The 25,048-nt window shown below is 40.5% G+C and overlaps 1 protein-coding gene across 5 annotated transcripts in view; it reads right to left on the bottom strand.

The window, feature by feature from the left end:
* TRAK1 (trafficking kinesin protein 1) overlaps positions 1–25,048 on the bottom strand; it is a 125,943-nt gene that overhangs the window by 65,868 nt on the left and 35,027 nt on the right. Inside the window, exon 1 of one of the 5 annotated variants that reach the window (XM_038391039.2) lies at positions 15,947–16,801. The exons of 3 other annotated variants lie outside the window; for them this stretch is intronic. In XM_038391039.2, the coding sequence (XP_038246967.1) occupies positions 15,947–16,010 (64 nt within the window). In that variant the 5' untranslated portion in view covers positions 16,011–16,801. Of the gene's footprint in view, positions 1–15,946; positions 16,802–25,048 lie in introns of those variants that run through there. One more of the 5 variants, XM_038391042.2, reaches the window with a different exon arrangement.

The raw sequence follows: 25,048 nt of genomic DNA on the forward strand, positions 1-25,048 counted from the left end.
TTTTTTATTACTAAAAGCTAATTACTACTTGATCTAGACAAACTACATTTGTTGAATATATTTACTTTTTTTTTTTAAACCCACAAAATTAAGACTCATCTTATTCAGATTTAATTTATAGTGCAGTTTCTCCACAACCTTCACTCACAGGAACCAACCAACCAACCACAATCTGTTTCTAGATGTGATTTAAAACCTTGAAAAAAAAATCTCTAAACTCACTTTACATTAACATTACATTAATATACTCATTTAAACCTATCCTGAAGGATGACCCATCACTCTCACAGATCTTGGGAGACAGGCCATCTCATCTGCACATCTACCAATGTGATATATGCCATCATGTGCCAGCAATGCCCCTCTGCCATGTACATTGGCCAAACCGGACAGTCTCTACGTAAAAGAACAAATGGACACAAATCAGTCGTCAAGAAACATAACATTCAAAAATCAGTCAGAGAACACTTCAGTCTCTCCGGTCACTCGATTACAGACCTGAGGGTGGCTATCCTTCAACAAAAAAACTTCAAAAACAGACTCCAAGGAGAGACTGCTGAATTGGGATTAATTTGCAAACTGGATACAATTAATTTAGGCTTGAATAGAGACTGGGAGTGGATGGGTCATTACACAAAGTAAAACTATTTCCCCATGTTATTTCTCCCCCCTCCCCACCTCATCCCCCACTGTTCCTCAGATGTTCTTGTTAACTGCTGGAAATGGCCCACCTTGATCATCACCATAAAAGGTTTCCTCCTTCCCCCCGCTTCCTGCTGGTAATAGCTCATCTTAAGTGATCACTCTCCTTACAGTGTGTATGATAAAACCCATTGTTTCATGTTCTCTGTGTGTGTATATAAATCTCCCCACTGTATTTTCCACCGAATGCATCCGATGAAGTGAGCTGTAGCTCACAAAAGCTTATGCTCAAATAAATTTGTTAGTCTCTAAGGTGCCACAAGTACTACTTTTCTTTTCGAATACAGACTAACACGGCTGCTACTCTGAAACCTCTAAATTGGTTGTCTGTTCTATAATTAAATTTCACCAACCAAGTATCAAATGTGAACTCCTCAAGGACCAAAACAGCCTTAACATGGAGTCACAGACAGTCTTCTTGGTACTGTGGTCTATCTTGCCACCCAGACAAGCTTGCCTTTGTGATAAATGGTCCCTTACACCAAAAATCACAATATTCACATCACTTCCAGTCCCAAAGAACCAGTCACTTATCCCAGGTCTATTGTAACTCAGATCTCGCACCAAAGCCAATTCCTCAAGCCAATTCTGTAATAAACTAAAGATTTATTAACTAGGAAAAAGAAATAATACTTATTTACAAGGTTAAAGCAGGTAAACATATACACACAAAGGAGTACAGTCTTAGGTTTCAAAAAGTATAGAAGCTGCTGTAACATGCAAGCTCTATCTGTCCTTTAGGTCTAATCCAAGATAAACAGCTTGGGGATCCCTTGCTTAAGCTCAGAAATATTGACCTCTCCAAATTCCAAGCCACACAGCGATACAGTTCTTTCTGGTCAGAGATTTTCATTCCCTTCCCCCAGAGTTCAAACTGTGATGGGACGAGCATTTGTGTATGTCCCCTCTTCTTGCGGGTGGAGCAGGAACAATCAACAAAGTCTTTTGTGCACTGATGTTCCACAATGGTTCGCCTGGTGTCTATCGGTAAGGTTAAGATTTTGTCACTTATTTTTAATAAAAGCCATAGACACGGTTACGGGCAATAAAAAAAATTTCACAGAAGCTTGTGACCTATCCCTGACTTCAACTAAAAATAATAAACTGTGACAAAATGGGGCTGAGCCCCAGCCCTACTGTGGGAAAGGAAGGGGGAGTCCAACACCCGCTGTGGCTGGGAGCTCCAGGGTTCCCCCTGGGCACCTGCAGCAGCTCAGAGCTGCGGGGTCCCCCCTGCACCATGCGCAGCGTCTCGGAGCTGAAGGGTCCCTCCCACACCATGCACAGCGCCTCAGAGCTGCGGGGTCCCCCCATGCCATGCGCAGCGCCTCAGAGCTGCGGGGTCCCCCCAAAACAGCTCAGAGCCCCCGCCGGCTGACAGCTCCAGCTCCATTGCCCTTGGGCTGAAGTGGAAAATGTCATGGAGGTCACGGGAGTCATGGATTCCATGACCTCCATGACATAATCTTAGCCTTATCTATGGGCCTTCTTTTGTTGGACAGACAATGACACCTCTTGTGGAAAATCAGTATTCCACACTTGGTAATGCTTCTCTCTTGACTGTGGGTGTTTCCAGTTACAAAGCAAACATTTAATTGATTACCTTATAACATGGGGTACAGATATGATAAGTGAGATTAATGCGTGCAGCCACTCACAAGCATTTCAAAGTCCAAACTCTAAACACATTCTTATAAACTTAACATCTGTTTTAACAACACTAACACACAGGTGAGCCAGACTAGTTTCCAGCTATGCGTTTGTCAGTGTTCAGTAAGCCCTTGAGCCTTAGCATGAGCTGGCTCCTGGTCTGCCAGCATCACAAAGCATGCAGTCTGTACACAGAGTAACTTTCTTTTCTAATCTTTCACAAATGGTATTAAGTGCTTTCTTAAATTGTCTCTTATTGCTTAATAGCAGGAAGGTATCCCATGCTGACTGCAGAAAATATCACTCACACTCCCCAGCCCAGTCAGGGAAGTGGCTCCTCAGCCTAATCAATGGAGAAGTTGTTATATTGTGGTAACAAAGCAATTTGTGCGGGTGATGACAGCATATGCATATGACAGCATCAACATCTTCATTCTCACCAGGATGTAACAGACTGTACAGTAACTGAGGGAATAAGAAGGGCACAAATTAATGATCATCTGTCCAGATCCTTTTAAAACCAGAAAGAAGACTGAGTGGGGCCAGAAAATTTTACAAGAGATGTATATGAAGGGAATAATACCAAAGAGGGTAAGGAATTGCTTAGGGTGGTAAAAAGATATATTAATATAAATGAGATGAAAATGAGCTAAGGAAAATTGAGGTATCTGTATTAGAAAGAACTTTACATATGAACATAAAAATGGCCATATTGGGTCAGACCAATGGTCCTTCTAGCTCAGTGTCCTGTCTTTGGACTGTGGCCAATGCCAGGTGCTTCAGAGGGAATGAACGGAACAGGGCAATTTCAAGAGATCCATCCCCTGTTGTCCATTCCCAGCTTTTGGCAGTAGGAGTCCTAGGGACTTCTGGAGCATGGGGTTGCAACCATGACCAACTTGGCTAATTGCCATTGATGAACTTATCTAATTCTTTTTTGAACTCACTTATATTTTTGGCCTTATCATCCCATGGCAATGAGTTCCACAGGTTGACTGTGTGTTATTGAAGAAGTACTTCCTTTTGTTGTTTGTTTTAAACCTGCTGCTTATTAATTTCAGCAGGTGACCCCTAGTTCTTGCATTATGTGAAGGGATAAATAACACTTCCTACGATAGGAAATCCATCCCACACAGGACTGACAGATGTTTAGATGGACAAGTAGGCCAATTAACTCCATAGGCTGACCTGGAGGAGAAGCCAGGGAGCTAACTGAATGCAGGCTCAGCTGGGCAGGAATAGACTGGGCCTATACAACCAGGTAGCTGGCAATAGAAGGGGGCTACTGGGAAAGGGGCAGTCACTCCCTGGGAAGAGGGAGGAAGCTTTGGAGCTGGTATTCCTAGAGTAGGGGGGAAACCAGGAATTGTAGGAAGCAGTCCAAGGAAGAAGCAGTGAGGGCTGGTAGAGGAAAGCCCAGAACTGCTGAGCTGAGGGTCCCTGGAACCTGAAGGAGAGCATGGGCCACGGTTCCCCTACCAGCCACTGAGATAGTGGCAGGGAAGACTGACTAGAACTGTTAGGGGAAAGGGTTTTTGCTAACCAGGTGAACAGGGGGGCGAAGGGGGAGGGGGAAGGGGAGGAGAGGAACACTGACACTGAGTGACCCGGCCACAGGGCATAGTCACAAAGAGGATGCCTTGGTTCCTGGGGCTTAGAGAGGGCCTGCAAGCAATAGGGAGAGGCAGAGCAAAGGCGTGCAAACCACAGACAGGGGCACTGACCTCAAGAGTTAATCCCCAGAGTGACCAGGAGGCGGCTCCAGCACAGCAGTGTGTGGAGCACCCTGTGAAACTTCCATATTCCCTTTCTCTTGACCACTCATGATTTTATAGACCTCTATCATATCTCCTCTTTGTCATCTCTTTTCTAAACTGAATAGTCCTCGTATTTTTTTTTAAATCTTTCCTCATATAGAAGCCATTCCATACCTCTAATCATTTTTGCTGCCCTTCTCTGTACCTTTTCCAATTCTAATGTATCTTTTTTTAGATGGAGCAACCAGAACTGCACACACTATACAAGGTGTGGGTGTACCATGATTTATATAGTGGCATTATGATATTTACTGTCTTATTATCTATCCCTTTCCAAATGGTTCCTAACATTCTGTTAGCTTTTCTGACGGCCACCGTACAGAGAGCAGATGTTTTCAGAGAACTATTCACGATGACTCCAAGGTCTTGAGTGATAACAGCTAATTTAGACCACAAAATTTTGTTTATGTCATTGGGATTATTTTTTGCAATGCGCATTACTTTTAATTTATTCATGTTGAATTTCATCTGCCATTTTGTTGCCCAGTCACCCAGCTATGAGAGACTCCTTTGTAAATCTTCAGTCAGCTTTGGACTTAACTATCTTGAGTAATTTTGTATTATCTGAAAATTTTACCACCTCAGCTCCTTTTCCAGACCATTTTTGAACATGTTGAACAGCACAGGTCCCAGTATAGATCCTTAGGGGACCTCACTTTTTACCACTCTCCAGTCTGAAAAATGATCATTTATTCCTACCGTGTTTTCTATTTTTTTAACTAGTTACTAATCTACAAGATGACCTTCATTCTTATCCCATGACTGTCTAGTTTGCTTAAGTACCTTTGGTGAGGGACTTTGTCAAAGGCTTTTTGAAAGTCCAAGCACATTACATCAACTGGATCAACCTTGTCCACATGCTTGTTGACTTCCTCAAAGAGTTCTAATAGATTGAGGAGGCATGATTTCCCTTTACAAAAACCATGTTGACCCTTCCAACATATTATGTTTATCTGTGTGTCCAATAATTCTGTCCTTTACTAGAGTTTCAACCAATTTCCCTGGTACTGAAGTTAGGCATAGCAGTCTAATTGCCCGGGTCACCCCTGGAGCCTGCTTTAAATATCAGCATTACATTAGCTACTCTCCAGTCATCTGGTTCAGAAGCTAATTTAAGCAACAGGTTACATGCCCCAGTTGTTTATTGTCGAATTTCATATTTGAGTTCGATCAGAACTCTTGGGTGAATAGCAGCTAATTCTGGAGACTTCATACTCTAAGATCTTTATTAAAAAGCTATTTTTTTTTAAGAAGTTGCTTGCTGCTTCTCCACTAACTATGCCTACAGACCTATTCATTTTATTAAAAAACAAACCAACCCATAGTTTATTAACAGAAGTAGTAACAGACTTAATAACAATGCACTAGGAAAATAACCCCAAGGCAAAAAATTTGACTCCGAGACTTTATATTTTGCACTTACAGGACCTTTCAATGTGAACAGCTAAATATTAACACTATTAAAAAAGTTTTTAAAAAGAAAAAAAAAACACATTTTCAGAAAACATACTACTCCTCCCACGCAGGCACATGTATACAACTGGATAAGAAAAACACAGCCATTTGCTTTGCACAGAGCAGCAATTTTTCTTTCAAAAAATGTTAATTTAGTAACCATTAGTTTGATACCACTTACAGTGTGATCTTGTTAGGGGCTGGACACCTTCAGCTTCCATTAACTTTATTTACAGTTGAGAAAACTTGGCACCACAAACAGTCTAGGCCCCAAATCAATTTGATTGTTAAGGAATAATTATCAACTACTTTTGTTTAATTAATGGTATAATTCTTTCAAAGGTACTACCTTACATATTGCATAACTAGGTAAGGAAGGATTCAGTTTTCTTAAGAATTTGGACAGATAATATTAAGGTGTTTTTCCAATTTTTATCCTCAGATCTTTGCACCACTGGCAAATTTAAAAATTCATTCATTCAAATGTATGTGACTGCAGAACATTCATAACAGATTCAGGAATAAAAAACATTTGATAATTATTTTATAATGATGGCATAATATCTTGCCAGGCAGAGCAGAGGGGCATAGAATGCACTGGTTATCTACAAATGCTATGCCCTGTAGTACAGGTATTAATCTCTTTTTTTCAAAGTTTATTTAAAAGTTTACATGAATAAGATGGAAAAATAGTGCAAGTTTTTGGGTGGAAGAAGGACTCACCTATTGCCATTTACCAAGTCCTGATTCTGCAAAAAACTTACTGTTCTACATTACAGTATTGGGATAGTTAGCGTTCAAAAATTACAAGTCAGATTCCCAGAAAATCATGATTGGCCCCAAAATGATGAGATGATTTTTAAATAAGAAGTTTTGGGGGTTTTTTTTTTTTATTTGCCTTCTGGTTTCTGAACCTTTAGGGTATACTTTCTTCATGTTTTCAAGTTTATCTCAACAAACATGAAGACTAGATTTTTTTTTCTTCAGATTAAAGCTGGGATTCTTAAATAATTTGCGTCTGTCAGCTGGTGCATTAAGAAAAACCATCAAATATCATGAGACTCGCAATAAAACTCATGAAAGTTGGTAAGACTGATGTAGTGTTTATTACTGTCAGTATCTCCTTTCATTTCAAGGGAACTACTCACAGACAGAGAACTGTGCTTGCTAGTGTCTTCAGGATAGACCCAGAAGTCAAGCATTCTAAGCCTACATGTAATATCCTTCTCAGTTAATCTAGGTTGTAGCTGATAAATCATTTACAATGGCTTTTGTTCACTGAAACAGGAGCACGTTGGAGTATGTGCGTATACAGTAGGGGCTCCATCTTGCAACCCCTCCATATCCATTACTCCCAGGGATTTCAGGTATTGTTTCATGCATAGTAGGCTTACAAACTGGATACTCCATTCTGATTCTTTAGCAGAGGTTTAGGATAATTTGCAGGAGCTCTTTTATGAGAGGGGTTACACCCACATATTTGAAATATTTGCTGGCACTACCACACCAGAATACATCGACAGTGTTAATTTACCAGACAGATTTTAATTTTTATCTCTAGATAGAGAATGTTGTTTAAAAAAGGCAGCCAAAACATTAATACTCTTCCTAAAATGGGAATGTCAAAGTGATCTTGTTAAAGTTGTAGGGGGGAAAACCCAACATCAACCTACCCTAACATTTGTCTCATATTTGAACTTCTACCACCACACCTGCAACCTTGTTGCAAGAAGGAAAAAAAAAAAAAACAAACACCACACCTGCTCAGCTTAGTGTGCATGTCATTGTGAAAACAAACTGGTGGATGTGCATAAGTGCTGACATGTTTACTTTGAGTCACATATTAAGTCTGATAAAACAAGGGATCCTGAGAGCAAGAAAGAATTTTAATGACTACTAAAATAGCATGACATTGTGGCATCTTGATAGTATCATTAAAACAAGACAATGTTGATGTTGCAAATTCATAAGGTGTAGAGGAATATACTGCACTCTAAGTCTACCGCCTCATTTTCTGTGCTGTTCTCCTTCAGTCATTATTAACAGGCATGGGGTAGCTTCACCGTAAACATTAGAAACATGTTTATATAGGGAAAATGGGACTGAAAGATATCGAGAGATAGGGTGTTCCCCACCCTACAGCATTGCCCAGCAAAGGCACATATGCTTGCTGACCTAAGATGCAATGATAGGATCTACAACAGGTAGATTTGGCATGTCTGATACTTATCAGGCAAGGCTGAAGGAGGGGGTACAACAGGTGACCACAGTATCAAAGACATTACAAACAACTAAAGGTCAACGTACAAGTACACAGAGCTGATTTATTACGATCAGGTTTGCTCAATGCAGCACACTGAACAAGCTAACAGAGAGGGAGAACCTGCTTGGAGGTGCAAGAGCGTCACACTATATCAAGCTTGCTGGTCACAGAGGCACATATTTCTCTTGTGAAGCTATATCTCTGAACAAACAAACTGTGCCACTAAAAGGAAATAAATCAGCAGCTACAAACTATGTCTGAAAGGGTTTGATCAAAAGTGATGGCAACATCCTTACAGTGACTCACTGTTTACAAGTAAATCCTAATGTATTAAATGACCTAGCAACCTCCTCTTTATCAGCAGCATCTAGTTTTGTGTACACACACCACCAGAATGAACTCTAATGATAACCATGCTATTTTAAGAGCAAAGGATTTCTCCACACACATACTAGTTTTACACCACCAACTACAGGTGCAATATATCCCCTGGGTTTTAAGCCTGCTTCCTTAAAGATGGCGTTTCCTGATTTTCACTCACTCCCTCATTGGAGGATTTAAAAAGATCTAGAGTCTAGCAATGAAGACATTGGGCAGTTTAGATCTCTATACATTTCACATACTTTTCAAAAGCCACACACAGATTTGTCTGCCTACTGCATTATTGTTATTACTTATTATTTTTATGACAGGTTTCAGAGTAGCAGCCGTGTTAGTCTGTATTCGCAAAAAGAAAAGGAGTACTTGTGGCACCTTAGAGACTAACAAATTTATTAGAGCATAAGCTTTCGTGAGCTACAGCTCACTTCATCGGATGCATTTGGTGGAAATGATCATTTATGATCATAGTTCCTAGAAGCCCCAATCAGGGAACCCTTCAGCTAGGGGCTGTACAAACATAGAAGATACAGACAGTCCCTGCCTCAAAGAATTTATAATCTAAGTGTAAGACAAAAGGCAACAGCTATTTACAAACAAATGACAGAATACCGGGAGGAGAGGGAAAATGAGATCATCATCAACATGATAAGCAATGGTCTCAGCACATGAGCAGCCTAGCCGTTGTCAATTTTTTTTTTATAGGCATCATGGTAAAGGGAGTTTTGATGAGGGATTTGACGAAGGATAATGAGCTAGCTTTGTGAATGTTTACAGGGAGTTCCTCCCAAGCGTGATGGGCAACATGAGAGATAGCACAAAGGTGGTATGTTTGAAAATTTAACAAGTGGGTGATGGAGGCTGGCATGATGGGCTGATCAGAGACAGGAGTTGACATCTTGATAGTGAATGACAGGTAATAGATAAGGTGGGGAAAGGTCAACAAAGACATTGAAAGAGAATTGGGTTCTGTTTGATGTGATAGAGAAGGGGGAGACTGTGGACGGATGAAAAGAGGGGTCACATGGTCAAAGCAACAGGCTCAGAAAAAAAAATATTTGCAACAGCATTCTGAATGTACAAGAGTGGGGCAAGACTGCATTTGTCAAGGCCAGAGAGAACGATGTTGTAATAATCCAGATGCGAGATGATATGAGCCTGGATGAGAATTTCATCTGCATGCCTGGACAGAAAAAGCTGCATTTTAGATATGTTATACAGTAAGAATCAGCAAGATTTACACATAACCTAGATATGAGGTCCTAGAGAGAGGTCCATGTCAAAGATGTCACTCAAGCCTATACCCTGGATGTCAACAAGGATGGTAGTGTTGTCCACAGTGACCAACAAAGGAAGAAGAGGGAGGCTTGACAGGAGTGGGAGAAGGCGAGAGAGAGATTAGGAGCTCTGTTTCAGCCATGCTGAACTTGAGCTGACAGCTAGATATCCAGAAGGAGACATCAATGACAGGCTGAAATTTTAGTCTGGATAGAGGGAGAGAGGTTTGGAGCAGAGAGGTAGATCTGAGTCATCTGCATAAAGATAGAAGTTGAATTCTTTTAACAAGACGAGATTGCCCAGAGATGAAGAGTAGAGAGAGAAGAGAAGGGGACCAAGGACAGAGCCCAGTGGAACTCAAAATTCACTTTTTAACAAGTGTATCCATCTCGATGAACCTTAGTTCTATCTTTCACAATGAAAAGGAACAGTATAAAGGTTTGGAAATCCTTTTTCTCTTGTATCTATGATATGTTCTCTTAGAAAAAAAGTCATGAAATAAACTGGTAACTAAGTAAAGTGTGGATACATGAAGATATCCCTGCCAACCCGCAACTCTGGGTCACCACCAACATCCTTTTCTTTTGCTCCTGCTCTCTTGCTGTGGAGTCTCTGATGGAAATCCCATAGTCAGGCTAACTTCCTCCACTACAAATTCATTCCCTTCTCTTTCAGTTCTTCCATCTTCCTTATTAAATAACTCTACATTCTCAAACTTAGTGAACAACATGCCCACAATCCCAGTGTCTTTTTTTTTTTGGACTCACTCCTCAAACCCTCCTCTCTACTGCCTCTATTTCTCTACCTGTGCAGGATCTCACCCATTTCTTCCAACAGAAAATTGAGAAAATACAATGTGACCTTTCCCCCCTCCCCTTGGCCTACTTTTCCTTCCCCTCCTACAACACTGTCGTCTTTCTCCCCTATCACAGACATTTTCCTCTGCTCTTCTCCTCTCTGTTTCCTCTAGTGACCCCATTCCATCTCCTGCTCTCCCTCGCACCCACACTCATCCCCTCCCTTACTCTTCTCTTTAAGCTCTCCTCTTTGGCTTTTCCCCCCTTATAATACAAGCAAGCTTTAAAGTAACCGACCTTTGACACCACTTCTCCAGCTACCACCTCATCTCCCTTCCATTTCTAGACTCATTGAATATGCTATTTACAATACTGTAGCTGTCTGGAATTCCACTCTTCCGATTCCATCCTAGATCCTCTCCACTCTGGCTTCCACCCCTTGCACTCCATTGAAACTACATTCACCAAAGTGACCACTTCCTAGCCAAACCTCAGAACCAGTAGTCCATCCTCATGCTCCCTGAGCTGTCAGTTATCTTCAACCCAGTCAACCATACTCCCGTTCTTGAAATCTTATCCTCCTTTATCTTTCATGACTCTCTCTCCCTTCCTGGGTATCCTCCAACCTCTGTAAATGCTCGTACCCTTTGGAGGATTCTCACTGTACCCTTTGGAGGATTCTCCTCACCCCCCCCTCCAAGTTTCTGGGTGGGGTCCATGGAGTTCTGTCCTTGGTCCCCTTTTCTTCTCTCTGTATACCTCATCCATGTAAACAAATTCAACTACTACCTCTATACAGATAAATCACAGGATTTCTTTCCTACCCAATTCCCCATTCTCCCCCTTTCATACACATACCATACCTGCAATTTTAAAAATAAATCTGGGCAACGTATCTGTGTATTTGATTAATGCCAACTTACATGACGATTCCCGTTTCCACATATTATATAAGCATCTAGTCATTATTCAAAATGAAAGCATCTCTAAAAATACAGTTCAATATGTCTTTTGTTTACAATATTTTCAGTTTTCCGAGGTACTGGACTGAAAAATGGATGATTTGAGCTTGGGATATGATCAAGAGAAAGTAAGATTTTATTGTATAATACTACTCACTGTTACCAAAAATATACTCAGCAAAAGCCATTATGTAAGAGATAATTTCAAAATCCCAACAATTTACAAATGTTTCAGAACTCTGTGACAAGTTTGAGGGCTTGTTTGTTTGGGGGTTTCTTGCAGCAGGTGTTCAAAGGCAATAGTACATTTCACAAGCAGAGATTATCAGTATTATGCCCATCGAATTTAACTACAGGTAACGTAAGAGAAGTGTAAGGACTGCATTTGCTGAATTCAAACAATCAACCAAACAATTAGCAATTTCTTTTTTGTATCATCAATGTAGTGTTTTAGGGCATTTTCTGCAGAAAGCAAAATGAGAAGTCTTAGCAGTATAGTACAAGGAAAACATTCACAAAGGTTAAAAGAAGATATTGGACTCCACATCTTTGACAGAGGAAAAAAGGGTGGTATATTCATTTGTACTAGACAATGGTTATGTAAACCTCTTCTTGAGGGGTCTGATTTTTAGTTGCTTTGTACTGTAGATTAGATTACTTTTATCTCATCCATAAAATGAGATGAAGTGATGTCTAAGAAGTGTTGTGCTATATTTTTGTAAAATTTCAGTTTCCTATTGTACAGTGTTTTTAAAGGTACTGCGTCCAAACACATCCAAAAATATTTTTCATCCATCTCCCTCTACATTTTTTAAATGGAAAAAATTGACTTAGTTTCAGACCCAAATTCATATATCAATATGGAACCTTGAAGAACTTGCTCCCCTCTACCAGTACAGGAACAGCTAAAGCCTTGAAGATCCATTAAGTCTTAACAGGTCACCGCTAAACTAAGGAACTGAGATAGGACTGACAGCACTTCCCAGCATACAACCGGATCATAATGGACAATCACTCTACTTGTTGGAAGGAAGCATGCCTCATGTAAGGGACAGACTACACCCTTCAATACCCAAAAGGCAGGCAGAGTTCCCCCCATGCTTACCAAAACACTGTCTCTTAAGCAGACCCCTGAGAAGCCAGGGTCATCCATACAGTGGCCCTGTACAGACTCACTGGTTCTGGTCCCCAAAGCCTCCTCTCTGGCTTTCCCAGCAGCTCAACTGCATTGGAACTGGGCACTTTCACAACCACTGCACCATGTTGCTGTCTGCACACGCTGACCTACTGTTCCGACAAGCAATTCCCAAGATTGCTAAATTAAAGGATTTAAAGAAAAACTGTCCCCCTCCTATTTAAGTTTTACTTTCAGTTTCCCCTTTTGTCTGTGTGGGTTTAGACATAGCAAGAGGGGGGAAAAAAGCATGTTATAAAAACTGAAAAACGTGATTTGTACAGCAACAGAAACCAGCCAGGTATTTCAAGGACGTGTACCACTTAGAACTACATACAATTCATTTTGTTTAAATGATTCGATTTGAAATGACTGTCCACCTTTAAATGTTTTCTTCCACTCACTCCAAAATCTTAAATATAATTGCTTCTCTATAGATTTGTACACATGTATTACTAGATCAACCCATCTTCTGTCAAATGTACAGGAAATATCAAAAATTCATCTCACTTTTAGATTTTTGATGATCAAAAATATCTTAAAACTGTTAGAGCAGCAGATTCAAGAAAGTGGAACCATATGATGGCAAGAGTGAACACTTCTATTTTCCTATCTCCATAAAACAAGTTAGCAACTTTGTTGTAAAAACACTGCTAACATTTGGAGCCTTCTATACACAACTATATTTTCTTTTATTTAAGAAGAAATGAAAAGTCCACCGTGGTCTGTCAAATACATAATCTTCCAGAACTGGACTAGAGCATCTTCCAGAAAAGAAGAGGATGGACACTCCCACTATTACAAAGTTTTGTGCCTTGCTTCTAATTTGAATTTGTCTGGCTTTTGGTCAGCTCCACACTAGAAGTATCTTGTCAGTATACTAATATAAATTAGAAATGTGATTATGCTACTGAATACAGAAAGACTGGAAGGATATTAGTTATGGCTCTTTCCTACCTTAGAATTTTACATCCTGCTTTAAAAAAATCATTTTAAGTTAGAATTATCCCAGGCATTTGAAAACAAACAAAGGGGCAGGGAATTGTAATTGTAAGGATGGGAACTGTCCTAAGCAGAAGGCTTACCTTAAAATGGTGATGGGTTACTTGAAAATGCTGTACCCAGGACATATTTTTAATTAGTGCTATGGGAACCTGGAGCATATAGATAGCTGCCCTTCATTTATTTTAATGTATAAAAAAGGATAAAGGGCTGCAAAAATTTGGCCATTAAAGTTTATCTTATTTTCCATATTAAAACTCAAATCCTGGAAGGAGCACAACTGGATGGAGTCCTGTGCTCACCTGGTACCACACTGAACTCTGGGTCTTCCCCTGTGGTGTGCTTTGCTGGACCAGGGCCTAAGTGATGGTTACTCCACTGAGCCTGTGCCCTAAATTAGGGTTGCCAGGCATTAGGTTTTCAACTGGAATGCCCGATCAAAAAGGGACCCTGGTGGTTCTGGTTGACACCGCCTACCAAGCCATTAAAAGTCCAGTCAGCAGCACAGCGGATTTCTGGGGCTAAGGCAGGGTCCTTGCCTGCCCTAGCTCCATGCACCTCCCAGAAAGTGGCCGTCCATGCACCTAGGGGCTGCAGGGACCTGGCGGCCGCTTCCTTGGAGCCACAGTAAGCGCCACCGGGACCCCATACCTCAAATCCTCTCCCACACCCCAACCCCTGCCCCAGCTCGGAGGGGGAAGAACAAGCAACGGGGGGGGGGGGGGATGGAGCCTCGGGCATGGGCAGGGCCTTGGGGTAGGAGGCGGGTCAAGGGTGTTTGGTTTTGTGCAATTAGAAAGTTGCCAACCCTACCCGAAATATGTCACAAACTGCATAAAAATTAAGTGTACCACTTGCTTATTAAGTAGCTCTCATAGCTCTGATACTCATTCATGCCACATTCTTGCACACACTCCCATTTTGACATGGTTGACATTAATCACAAAAAGAATTATGGAATACATTTATTACTTCTGTTCCCTAAAATCAAACAAGGTCTCTCTGTATTTACCGCAGAAATCAACACTCTCTCTTTTTAATGGTTATATGATTGTGCTAATCCTTAAATTTCCTAAACTGGGCCAACTCATCAGTCTGTTACATCAATCAGATGCTACAGCATTTACTAGGGTTATAACCAGAGGACAGAGTTACATAATAGAGTCAATTCAACTGAAAAATGGTCCAACTAAAAACCCCTCTCTAATAGGTATATGGATATGTCCCACACACTAAATACATACAGAGAAATATTAATTCAAAAATAGAAGTTCTCCAAGTTCAGAAGCATGCAAGTCTAGGGCCACTTTATACAACACAACATAGAAAAACAAATTAAGCATGTATGTGTGCTATTGTAATGCCAATCACAACACTTCAGGTGAACAAAAAGCTCATATTTTGACTTATAAACACATTGTTCATGTCCTCTATCAGCCTCTCTGATGCTATCACAAAAATCACCATGAAGCGTTTTGGTGTCCAACCCATATTCTCTCCCTACCACTGCCTTTTGTCCTTAGTCTCATGCCCTGGTGATCTAGGACTTGCCTTGCTCACAAAAATTCCAATATACTACAAGATCATGACAGAGTGATAGATACATTTTGTTTTAAAAAAAGAAAAGGAGTACTTGTGGCACCTTAGAGACTAACAAATTTATTAGAGCATAAGCTTTCGTGAGCTACAGCTCACTTCATCGGATGCATTTGGTGGAAAAAACAGAGGTGAGTTCCACCTGGCTGCTATGGATGGATGAGGGAGTTTGAATTTCCCAGTAAGCAATCAATGCAATTTTGGGCTTTCCTCCTCCTCCCTCCCCGTATACCCTCTGTCACAAGACTGATGAGCACATTCAGCATTGGGATAAATAAATCACCACCCTCAGCAAATGGCAGAAAGCTCACAAGGAGCTCTAGAGAACTTGCTTGCCAGAGTTTGCAATTTGGCAGTTCTAGCAGCTAGTTTGCTGCAGCTCTAAGCAGCAGAGATTTTACATAAAATATTCTCTATATATGTAGCAATGAAAATATACACACAAAGTATGTTATGTTATAGAAACATATGTACATTAGAGGTTCTGCCATGCCTCTAACGCACAAGCATTCTTGCACACACACACGTACACACAAAATGTAATTAAGTTCAAAATTCATTATACAAGATTACTGCAATTTTAGCTTGGTTCTTAATATTTATACAGTTAGCTCTTCTCAGTTATTTGCTTCTGCTGAGGAAGAGATTGTACAGTAATTATATACAACTGCTGCTCCCACTGAAAAAGAAAAAGCCCTACAGCAGTCTCCTGGAGCATGCTTCCAACGGATGCTGAGATGTTACAGCCCAGACATCACTGCTGCACCAAAGCGCTGCCTTTTTCTTTAGTTTCTTTTCAAAAGGGTACAAACCCCATGCACTGGTCTTACAAACTACAAATACTATATCAACAGATTACAAACCAGAATTACCATCCGTGCAGTCTTCATAATACCAGTCTAGTTCATAGTAATCCGCTTCAATAAATTTCTGCATAGTCAGTATCCTTCAGCAATGTAGAAGATATTTCACTGTGCTGAGGTCAAGTGAAATGCAAAACACTGAAGTGCAAAGACGCTGACAGAATGATGAAAATGAGCTGCACATTTTCAATGAGAGGCTGGAGCCAAAATACGAGAGGTGGGGGGGGGGGGGAGAAAAAGGGGGGGAGGGGAAAGGGTGTAGGAGAGAGATTTCTAAAGCAGATGCCCTAGCAGCTGCTCTAATAAAGAAGCTCTGCACAGGAGCCTTGGATGGGAGTTAACAAAATCATCCTATCAAAAGACTGGTATACTGACGTTAGGGACACACACCACTACTTGGCTGTTTCTAACTCATTCCTTTCCTCCCCGGTCCTCACATACCTTTCAGTCTAACATGTTGCCATGGAGACTGGCTGGCTCTGAAAGAGATGCCGAGACGGAGGAAATGTATTCTGCTGTTTCTGGCTTCACAAAGCTAAGGAGTGTCTCACAAAAAAGAAAAATTCCCACACAGAAAAAAAGCTCTTTATTATAATACAAACATACCTTTTTTCTGTTTTACAATATCATAATATTGCGATCCTTCGTGTACATCCAGTGCCTTAATAATGTAAATCAAGTGCCTTACCACCTCCCATCATGTGTTAGAAGCTCTCCCCCGCCCAAGTGGAAAATGAAGCTACAATACTATTTTGCACTGTTTAGTAGGTTAAGCACTAATTTTGCAAAAAGAAAATGTCTACATTAAAGGTGAAAGAGCGGAACTAGAAAACCAGACAGTAACACATTCCCCCTTTGGATAAGCTCATCTACTTTTGCCCTCTGCCTTCCAGTGAGCCAGCGACCTATTTTTCAAACATCTACGCCCCGTGGCAGAAAACAAGGGGATTATGGCAAACAGCAGCCATTCTGTATAGCTAAATTAGTTACATACAACCGCTCAGTATTTTTCATTTCCAAAATATCTGGTGTGGAGAAGGATTCACTTTCAGGTACCTCACAGGCTGGATTTAAACTACTGGAATTATAAAATATTTCTTTGTGGAATAGAATTTTAATAAATTGGTATTTATAACAATATTCAGAAAGTCAATTAAATCTGCAAGTGGGGGGTAAAAGTTATTACAATGCTCAGACATCCATTCCATTCTTATATTCCACTCACATTCCCCTTTCCCCATCTTTTATGAGCTCCACTGGGTTCTTTACAAAAGATTTCAGAGATTTGGAATGATATATACATCTTTTGTACATGACTGTACAGTGCCTAGCACAATGGGGCCCTGGTCTGTAACTGGACCCCTAGACTCTAATACAAATTAATATTAATATCATTACCATAAAACATATTTTCCTCTACCTAGATATTAACTCCCATGACCACAGTATTTGAGCTTTACAAATATTAAGGACTTTATTCTTACAGCACTTCAGTGAGCGAGGGATGTAATATCCATTTCACAGATGTGGAACTGAGGCACAGAGAGACTTAATGACTTACCCAAGGTTGCACAGGAAATCAGTGGAAATGCGACAAACTGAGCCCAAGGCTCCATAGACCTAGGCAATGGCTACACTAGAGAGCTCTCTAGTGTAGCTGCTCTAAGCCAACAGGAGAGAGCTTAATTACTCCAGCCCCCCATGAGCAGCAGTAGCTATGTCGGCAGGAGAAACTCTCCAGCTAACATAAGAACTGATGTGGACAGTGCTAAACCGGCATAAGTTAAATCGCTAAGGGGGGTGGCTAATTCACACCCCCGAGCTACAAAACGTATGTCAGTGTAAGATGTAGTGTAGCAATAGCCCTAGTCTAGTGACTTAAACACCACACCATCCTAGCTTCCCTTTGAGAGACGAGTTGTATTATGTTTTCTACTGATTTTACACTGCATTTGTAAATTTTGAAAAATTCTAGTAAATATTTTATCCTTCCCTGCTTATAATAGAAATTGCAGGTGACACATAACACTCTCTTATGACCCTCAGTTGGGCAAACTTTAGATGTGCTAGTTTTGATAAGAAAAAAACCCTGAATTATTCCTATTAAAAAAGTATCAGCGTAGAACTGCGGTGTCCTGGTTTGCGTTTTCATCTGCCCAGTCAATCGTGCTGTAAATAGCATAATCAACATCAAAAAATTAAAAAGTAGGGAAACTACAAGGACCAGTTTTTATGAATCCCTTATTCGCTCTTACAGTTTGGTCCCTGGCTCCATGAAGATTATGATTTGCCATAGCCTGGCATGCCTTCCAGAGTTAAAAAGTTCAATAAAACCTCAGGTTTTTTATCTTTAAAGAGTTAAGTAAAGTTGTAGCCAGAGGCCTTTAAACCATAAACATACTTTAATTCTACTGATCAGTGTGTTGCATGGTATGGTCAATATTTACCTGAGAATAGTAAGGTATGTACATAAAATACAGGTAAGTAAGTTTCAAAGGAATATAAGATGCCATTAAAAAGCCCTGTATAATCTTTCATACGGAGGAGTAATACAATCATTTACGGAACAGGAGAGTTCACACTTTGAAACTAACATTTTTTCACTCATAAACGTGTTTTCTAACTCAGTTTTTGTGATTTTGTTATATGTAGAATCTTGACTACAACTGGATTACTATACAATCCATTCCATCTCACTTAATCACACAGTTTTGACAGTTCCTTACGCACACCCACACACACAGTGGGTCAATTGCACATACAATTAAAAGCACTTTTAAGGCTGCACCATTAAAACAACATTAGGGAATGCAAAAATGAAGGGTCCTACAGAAACATTAATTCAACTACTTTACAAATATGCCATTTGTTTTATTCCTAATTTCCTTGCTATAGGAACTTCTGCATTTCCTAACATTTTAAACATAAAGGGCACCATAACATAGCATAAGGGTTTTTTTTTTTTTCTTTTTCTCCAGCATTTAATTTCCTTTAAAAAAATAGCTTTGCTTAATACTTGAAATTTAAATGGTCACAATTAAGCTTCGAAATTCATTCTCAGTGAGATGAGTAAACATGGGGTAGGAAGGGAGTTCAAATAATGCTGCTGCTTTTTTTTTTTTTTTAAATTCTGCAGACAGTCTGTAAAATTGGGTTAGAGGTCAGAAACATCTTTTTACATTGGAAAGGATCTAGCTTTCTCACAAGAAAAACAATTAACACTCACATAAGGCTTTACAGAGCCGAAGCATGTTACAAAACTAATCACCACAACATGCTTATCAAATAAGGTAGGTAAATATTATAATCTCCACTCCATAATTGGGAAAATGGGGGACACAATCACCCTATCATAGTGAGAAAACACAATGGCAGGGAGAAGAAATTCTATAGAAAGAAATATCCAGCTGGACAACACCTCCTTAGTTAAGTGGTAGTAGATGGTAGTCTCATAAAAGTGGGATGGACAATTTAGGTCTGGAACTTTCATGAAACATGTCTAATCTTGGACTGACCCATGGAAGTCCTGTGGTATCCTTGGGGAATCCTTTTCTCTCTCTCTCTCCAGCCCAAGCTCCTCCTCTGGGGCTGCTTATCACAAAACCCCATGTTATGGTGTATATTCTGATCACATTTTACTGATGTGCTATTGTGTTACTTATCCAATGTAAAAGTAATGAAATATTTGAACATAAGGAAATTCAGGCAATTCTACTGCAAGATATAGGAGGATTTCTTTACCCAGCAAATATTTTGAAGTAAGTTATGAGCACGCTATAAACTCTGGATTGTATAAATGTACGCTGCCTCACTCACGCTTTGGAGAAGCTTCCCATAAATATCTGCAAAACTAACTTCTTAAAACTCTTCTTTCCTGCAAGGCCTAAAAAACACTTGACAAAAACCATGATAACGGTTAGTCTGCTAGTGCCGAGACCACTGTCTGTCATGCTGATCAATATTGTCTCATTGTTTCCTTGTACTCCCCGATTAGTCTATCTTTATCCATCTGTTGTCACTTGTCTTATTCTGGAGGTTGTAGTCCCTTTTGGGCAAGGACCATCTTTTCATTCTGTGTTTGTACAGAGCCTATATGGTCCATGACTGGGGCTCCTAGGCACTACAATAATACAAATTAAAAATAGGGTTTAAAACTTCCTAATGTTTTTAGGGGATTCTCAAATTCATTTATATCGTGTTTTAGAATGATAGGGATTTTTAAAAAGATAACATGTAGTTTAAAGCTAGGAAGACATATTCCCCAAAAGGAGAATGAGAGACAACATTTCATTTATAGATCACGAGTCATCATAAAACAAATCAATCCATCACAAATTACAAGGTAGAAACATTGTTTTCTGTTGCCAGTTGTTAGTAAACATAGGACTTCCAATATCTGTAATGCTAATATGGAAAGAAACACAAATATTTATTAAATATATATAATTTATAATAGCCAATCGTAAATAGCAATGGTAAATGATAGCCCGCTCCCATATCACAAAATGTAAGACAAATGACCCTCTGGCTTCACAGAATCAAAGAAATTAGGAATGGACGGACTTATTTTATTAAGGCACCTTGTTCACCTCCTTGCCAGTGCCGGATTACTGCCTACCCTGTATTTTTTAAGTGCTTTCATAGATTCATAGATACTAAGGTCAGAAGGGACCACTCTGATCATCTAGTCCGACCTCCTGCACAGCGCAGGCCACAGAATGTCACCCACCACTCCTATGAAAAACCTCACCCATGTCTGAGCTATTGAAGTCCTCAAATCATGGTTCAAAACTTCAAGGAGCAGAGAAGCCTCCCTCCAGTCAAGCATGCCCCATGCTACAGAGGAAGGCAAAAAAACCTCCAGGGCCTCTCCAATCTGCCCTGGAAGAAAACTCCCTCCCGACCCCAAACATGGCAATCAGCCAAACCCTGAGCACATGGGCAAGATTCACCAGCCAGATACCCAGGAAAGAGTTTTCTATAGTAAATCAGATCCCATCCATCTAATATCCCATCTCAGGGGATTTGGCCTATTTACCCTGAATATTTAAAGATCAATTACTTACCAAAATCCCATTATCCCATCATACCATCTCCTCCATAAACTTATCGAGTAGAATCTTAAAACCAGATAGATCTTTTGCCCCCACTGCTTCCCTTGGAAGGTTATTCCAAAACTTCACTCCTCTGATGGTTAAAAACCTTCGTCTGATTTCATGTCTAAACTTCCTGGTGGCCAGTTTATACCCATTTGTTCTTGTGTCCACATTGGTGCTGAGCTTAAATAATTCCTCTCCCTCTCCTATATTTATCCCTCTGATATATTTATAGAGAGCAATCATATCTCCCCTCAACCTTCTTTTAGTTAGGCTAAACAAGCCAAGCTCCTTAAGTCTCCTTTCATAAGACAAGTTTTCCATTCCTCGGATCATCCTAGTAGCCCTTCTCTGTACCTGCTCCAGTTTGAATTCATCCTTTTTAAACATGGGAGACCAGAACTGCGCACGGTATTCTAGGTGAGGTCTCACCAGTGCCTTGTATAACGGTACTAAAACCTCCTTATCCCTACTGGAAATGCCTCTCCTGATGCATCCCAAAACCGCATTAGCTTTTTTCACAGCCATATCACATTGGCAGCTCATAGTCATCCTATGATCAACCAATACTCCAAGGTCCTTCTCCTCTTCCGTTACTTCTAATTGATGCGTCCCCAACTTATAACTAAATTTCTTGTTATTAACCCCTAAATGCATAACCTTACACTTCTCACTATTAAATTTCATCCTATTACTATTACTCCAGTTTACAAGGTCATCCAGATCCTCCTGTATAATATCCCGATCCTTCTCCGAATTGGTAATACCTCCCAGCTTTGTATCATCTGCAAACTATATTAGCACACTCCCACTTTTTGTGCCAAGGTCAGTAACAAAAAGATTAAATAAGATTGGTCCCAAAACCGATCCCTGAGGAACTCCACTGGTAACCTCCCTCCAACCTGACAGTTCGCCTTTCAGTAGGACCCGCTGCAGTCTCCCCTTTAACCAATTCCTTATCCACCTTCCGATGTTCATATTGATCCCCATCTTCTCCAATTTAACTAATAATTCCCCATGTGGCACGGTATCAAATGCCTTACTGAAATCTAGGTAAATTAGATCCACTGCATTTCCTTTATCTAAAAAATCTGTTACCTTTTCAAAAAAGGAGATTAGGTTGGTTTGGCACGATCTACCTTTTGTAAAACCATGTTGTATTTTGTCCCATTTACCATTGACTTCAATGTCCTTAACTAATTTCTCCTTCAAAATTTTTTCCAGGACCTTGCATACTACAGATGTCAAACTAACTGGCCTGTAGTTACCCGGATCACTTTTTTTTTCCTTTCTTAAAAATAGGAACTATATTAGCAATTCTCCAATCATTCGGTACTATTCCTGAGTTTACAGATTCATTAAAAATTCTTGCTAATGGGCTTGCAATTTCAGGTGCCAATTCCTTTAATATTCTTGGATGAAGATTATCTGGGCCCCCCGATTTAGTCCCATTAAGCTGTTTCAGTTTCGCTTCTACCTCTGATATGGTAATATCTACCTCTATATCCTCCTTCCCATTTGTCATGCTACCATTATCCCCAAGATCCTCTTTAGCCTTATTAAAGACTGAGGCAAAGTATTTGTTTAGATATTGGGCCATGCGTAGATTATCTTTAACCTCCGCTCCATCCTCAGTGTTAAGCGGCCCCACTTCTTCCTTCTTAGTTTTCTTCTTATTTATATGGCTATAGAACCTTTTACTATTGGTTTTAATTCCCTTTGCAAGGTCCAACTCTACTCGACTTTTAGCCTCTCTGACTTTATCCCTACATGTTCTGACCTCAATTAGGTAGCTTTCCTTGCTGATCCCTCCCATCTTCCACTCCCTGTATGCTTTCTGCTTCTTCATAATCACCTCTCTAAGATGCTTGCTCATCCAGCTTGGTCTACAACTCCTTCCTATGAATTTTTTCCCCTTTCTTGGGATACAGGCTTCCGATAGCTTCTGCAGTTTTGATTTAAAGTAATCCCAGGCCTCAACTACCTTTAGATCCATAAGTTCTTCAGTCCAATCCACTTCCCTAACTAATTTCCTTAATTTTTGAAAGTCAGCCCTTTTGAAATCAAAAACCCTAGTTGCAGATTTATTTTTGTTAATCCTTCCATTTAGTTTGAACTGAATTAGCTCATGATCACTTGAGCCAAGGTTGTCCCCACAACCATTTCTTCTATGAGGTCCTCGCTACTCACCAAAATTAAATCTAAAATAGCATCCCCTCTAGTCGGTTCAGCAACTACTTGATGAAGGAATCCATCAGCTATCGCATCTAGGAAAATCTGAGCCCTATTATTATTACTAGCACTGGTCCTCCAGTCTATATCTGGGAAGTTAAAGTCTCCCATGATCACGCAGTTTCCATTAGTATTTACTTTATTAAAGACATTAAAAAGGGCTCTATCCATATCCAAATTAGATCCCGGAGGTCTATAGCACACCCCAAGCACTATCGTAGGAGAGGCTTTACTAGTTTTCTTCCCCAATGTAATTTTTGCCCAGACAGACTCTGTCTTATCCATTGCATCACTTCTTATTTCTTTACATTCTAACTCATCGTTGATATACAATGCTACTCCACCCCCTTTACCTTAGTTTCTGTCTTTCCTAAACAGCACATACCCTTCAATACCTGTAGTCCAGTCATGACTACTATTCCACCATGTTTCTGTTATCCCTATAATATCTGGTTGCACTTCCTGCACCAGTAGCTCTAGTTCCTCCATTTTGTTACCTAGACTCCTCGCATTGGTGTACAAACATCTTAATTTTTGCTGTTTGGCCTCGCTCACATTTTGTACCCTATTAGGCACAGTCATTCTACATCCAGTATAACCTATTAGACTAGTATCCACACCGCCCTCGCTCCTTATATACATTCTCCTACCCATGGCTGTATCCTTTCTTACTTCATCTTCTTCCCTCTCAATGCTAAAATCTGGCGTGGAGATTTTCTGGACATCTCCCATCCATCTCCCCCCAGTTCCTAGTTTAAAGCTCTCTTTATCAGTTGTGCCAGCCTCGATCCTAGAAGTCTATTTCCTTCCCTACTCAGATGAAGTCCATCCCGAGAGAACTGACCTCTGTCCATGAATGCCTCCCAGTGGCCATACATCCCAAAGCCCTCCTTATAGCACCACTGCCTAAGCCATCTGTTGACAGTCATAATCTTGTCACACCTTTGTTGCCCTTCTCTAGGAACAGGAAGGATCCCGCTAAAGATCACCTGAGCCTCAATTTCCTTAAGCGTCTTCCCCAGCCTAGCATAGTCTCCCTTGATACTTTCCAGCGAGAATCTGGCTGTATCATTTGTTCCCACATGAAGGATAATTAGGGGATTCTTTCCCGCTCCCTTGAGGATCCTTTTCAACCTCAGGTCTACATCCCGTATCTTAGCACCCGGAAGACAGCACACCCTTCTATTCTCAGGATCAGCTCTAGTTACAGGCCTGTCTATTCTTCTCAATAAAGAGTCCCCGATCACATAGACCTGCCTTTTCCTGGTGACAGTGCTATTCTCCAGTCTCTCCCCTGTTCCCTCTGGCTGCAAGTTCTTTCCATTCCTATTTTCCCTTACAATTCTCTTCAACCCATCCTGTAGCCTCCTGGGGCTCATATTTGGTGTAGTCTCCCTTGACTCTTCCCCTTTTTCTATAGGACTAGCCTCTCTTCTCTTCTTCCTTACCCTTCCACCTTCAACAAGTACCTGCTGAGCCCCTTCTTCATTTTCCAACTCTGCAAACCTGTTCCTAAGCTCTATTTCTCCTGCACTAGCCTGTCTTTCTCTGCCTGGTTCTTTGAGTCACATGTTTCCACTGACCACTTTCCTCATCCAGTCTCCCCTCAAAATTCCCCAGCCCTGCTTCCATCTGCGAGTCTGAGCTTTTCCCTTCAGATACCTCATATCTTTGCTCCATCATCTGCTCAAACCCCTTCCTAAACTCAACCAGACATTCCACCTGCATCTCCAAACCTCGGATCTTTTCCTCCATCAGCTCTATCAGACGGCATTTCATGCAG

Source organism: Dermochelys coriacea, chromosome 2, assembly GCF_009764565.3.
Source record: "Dermochelys coriacea isolate rDerCor1 chromosome 2, rDerCor1.pri.v4, whole genome shotgun sequence".
Lineage (NCBI taxonomy): Eukaryota > Metazoa > Chordata > Testudines > Dermochelyidae > Dermochelys > Dermochelys coriacea.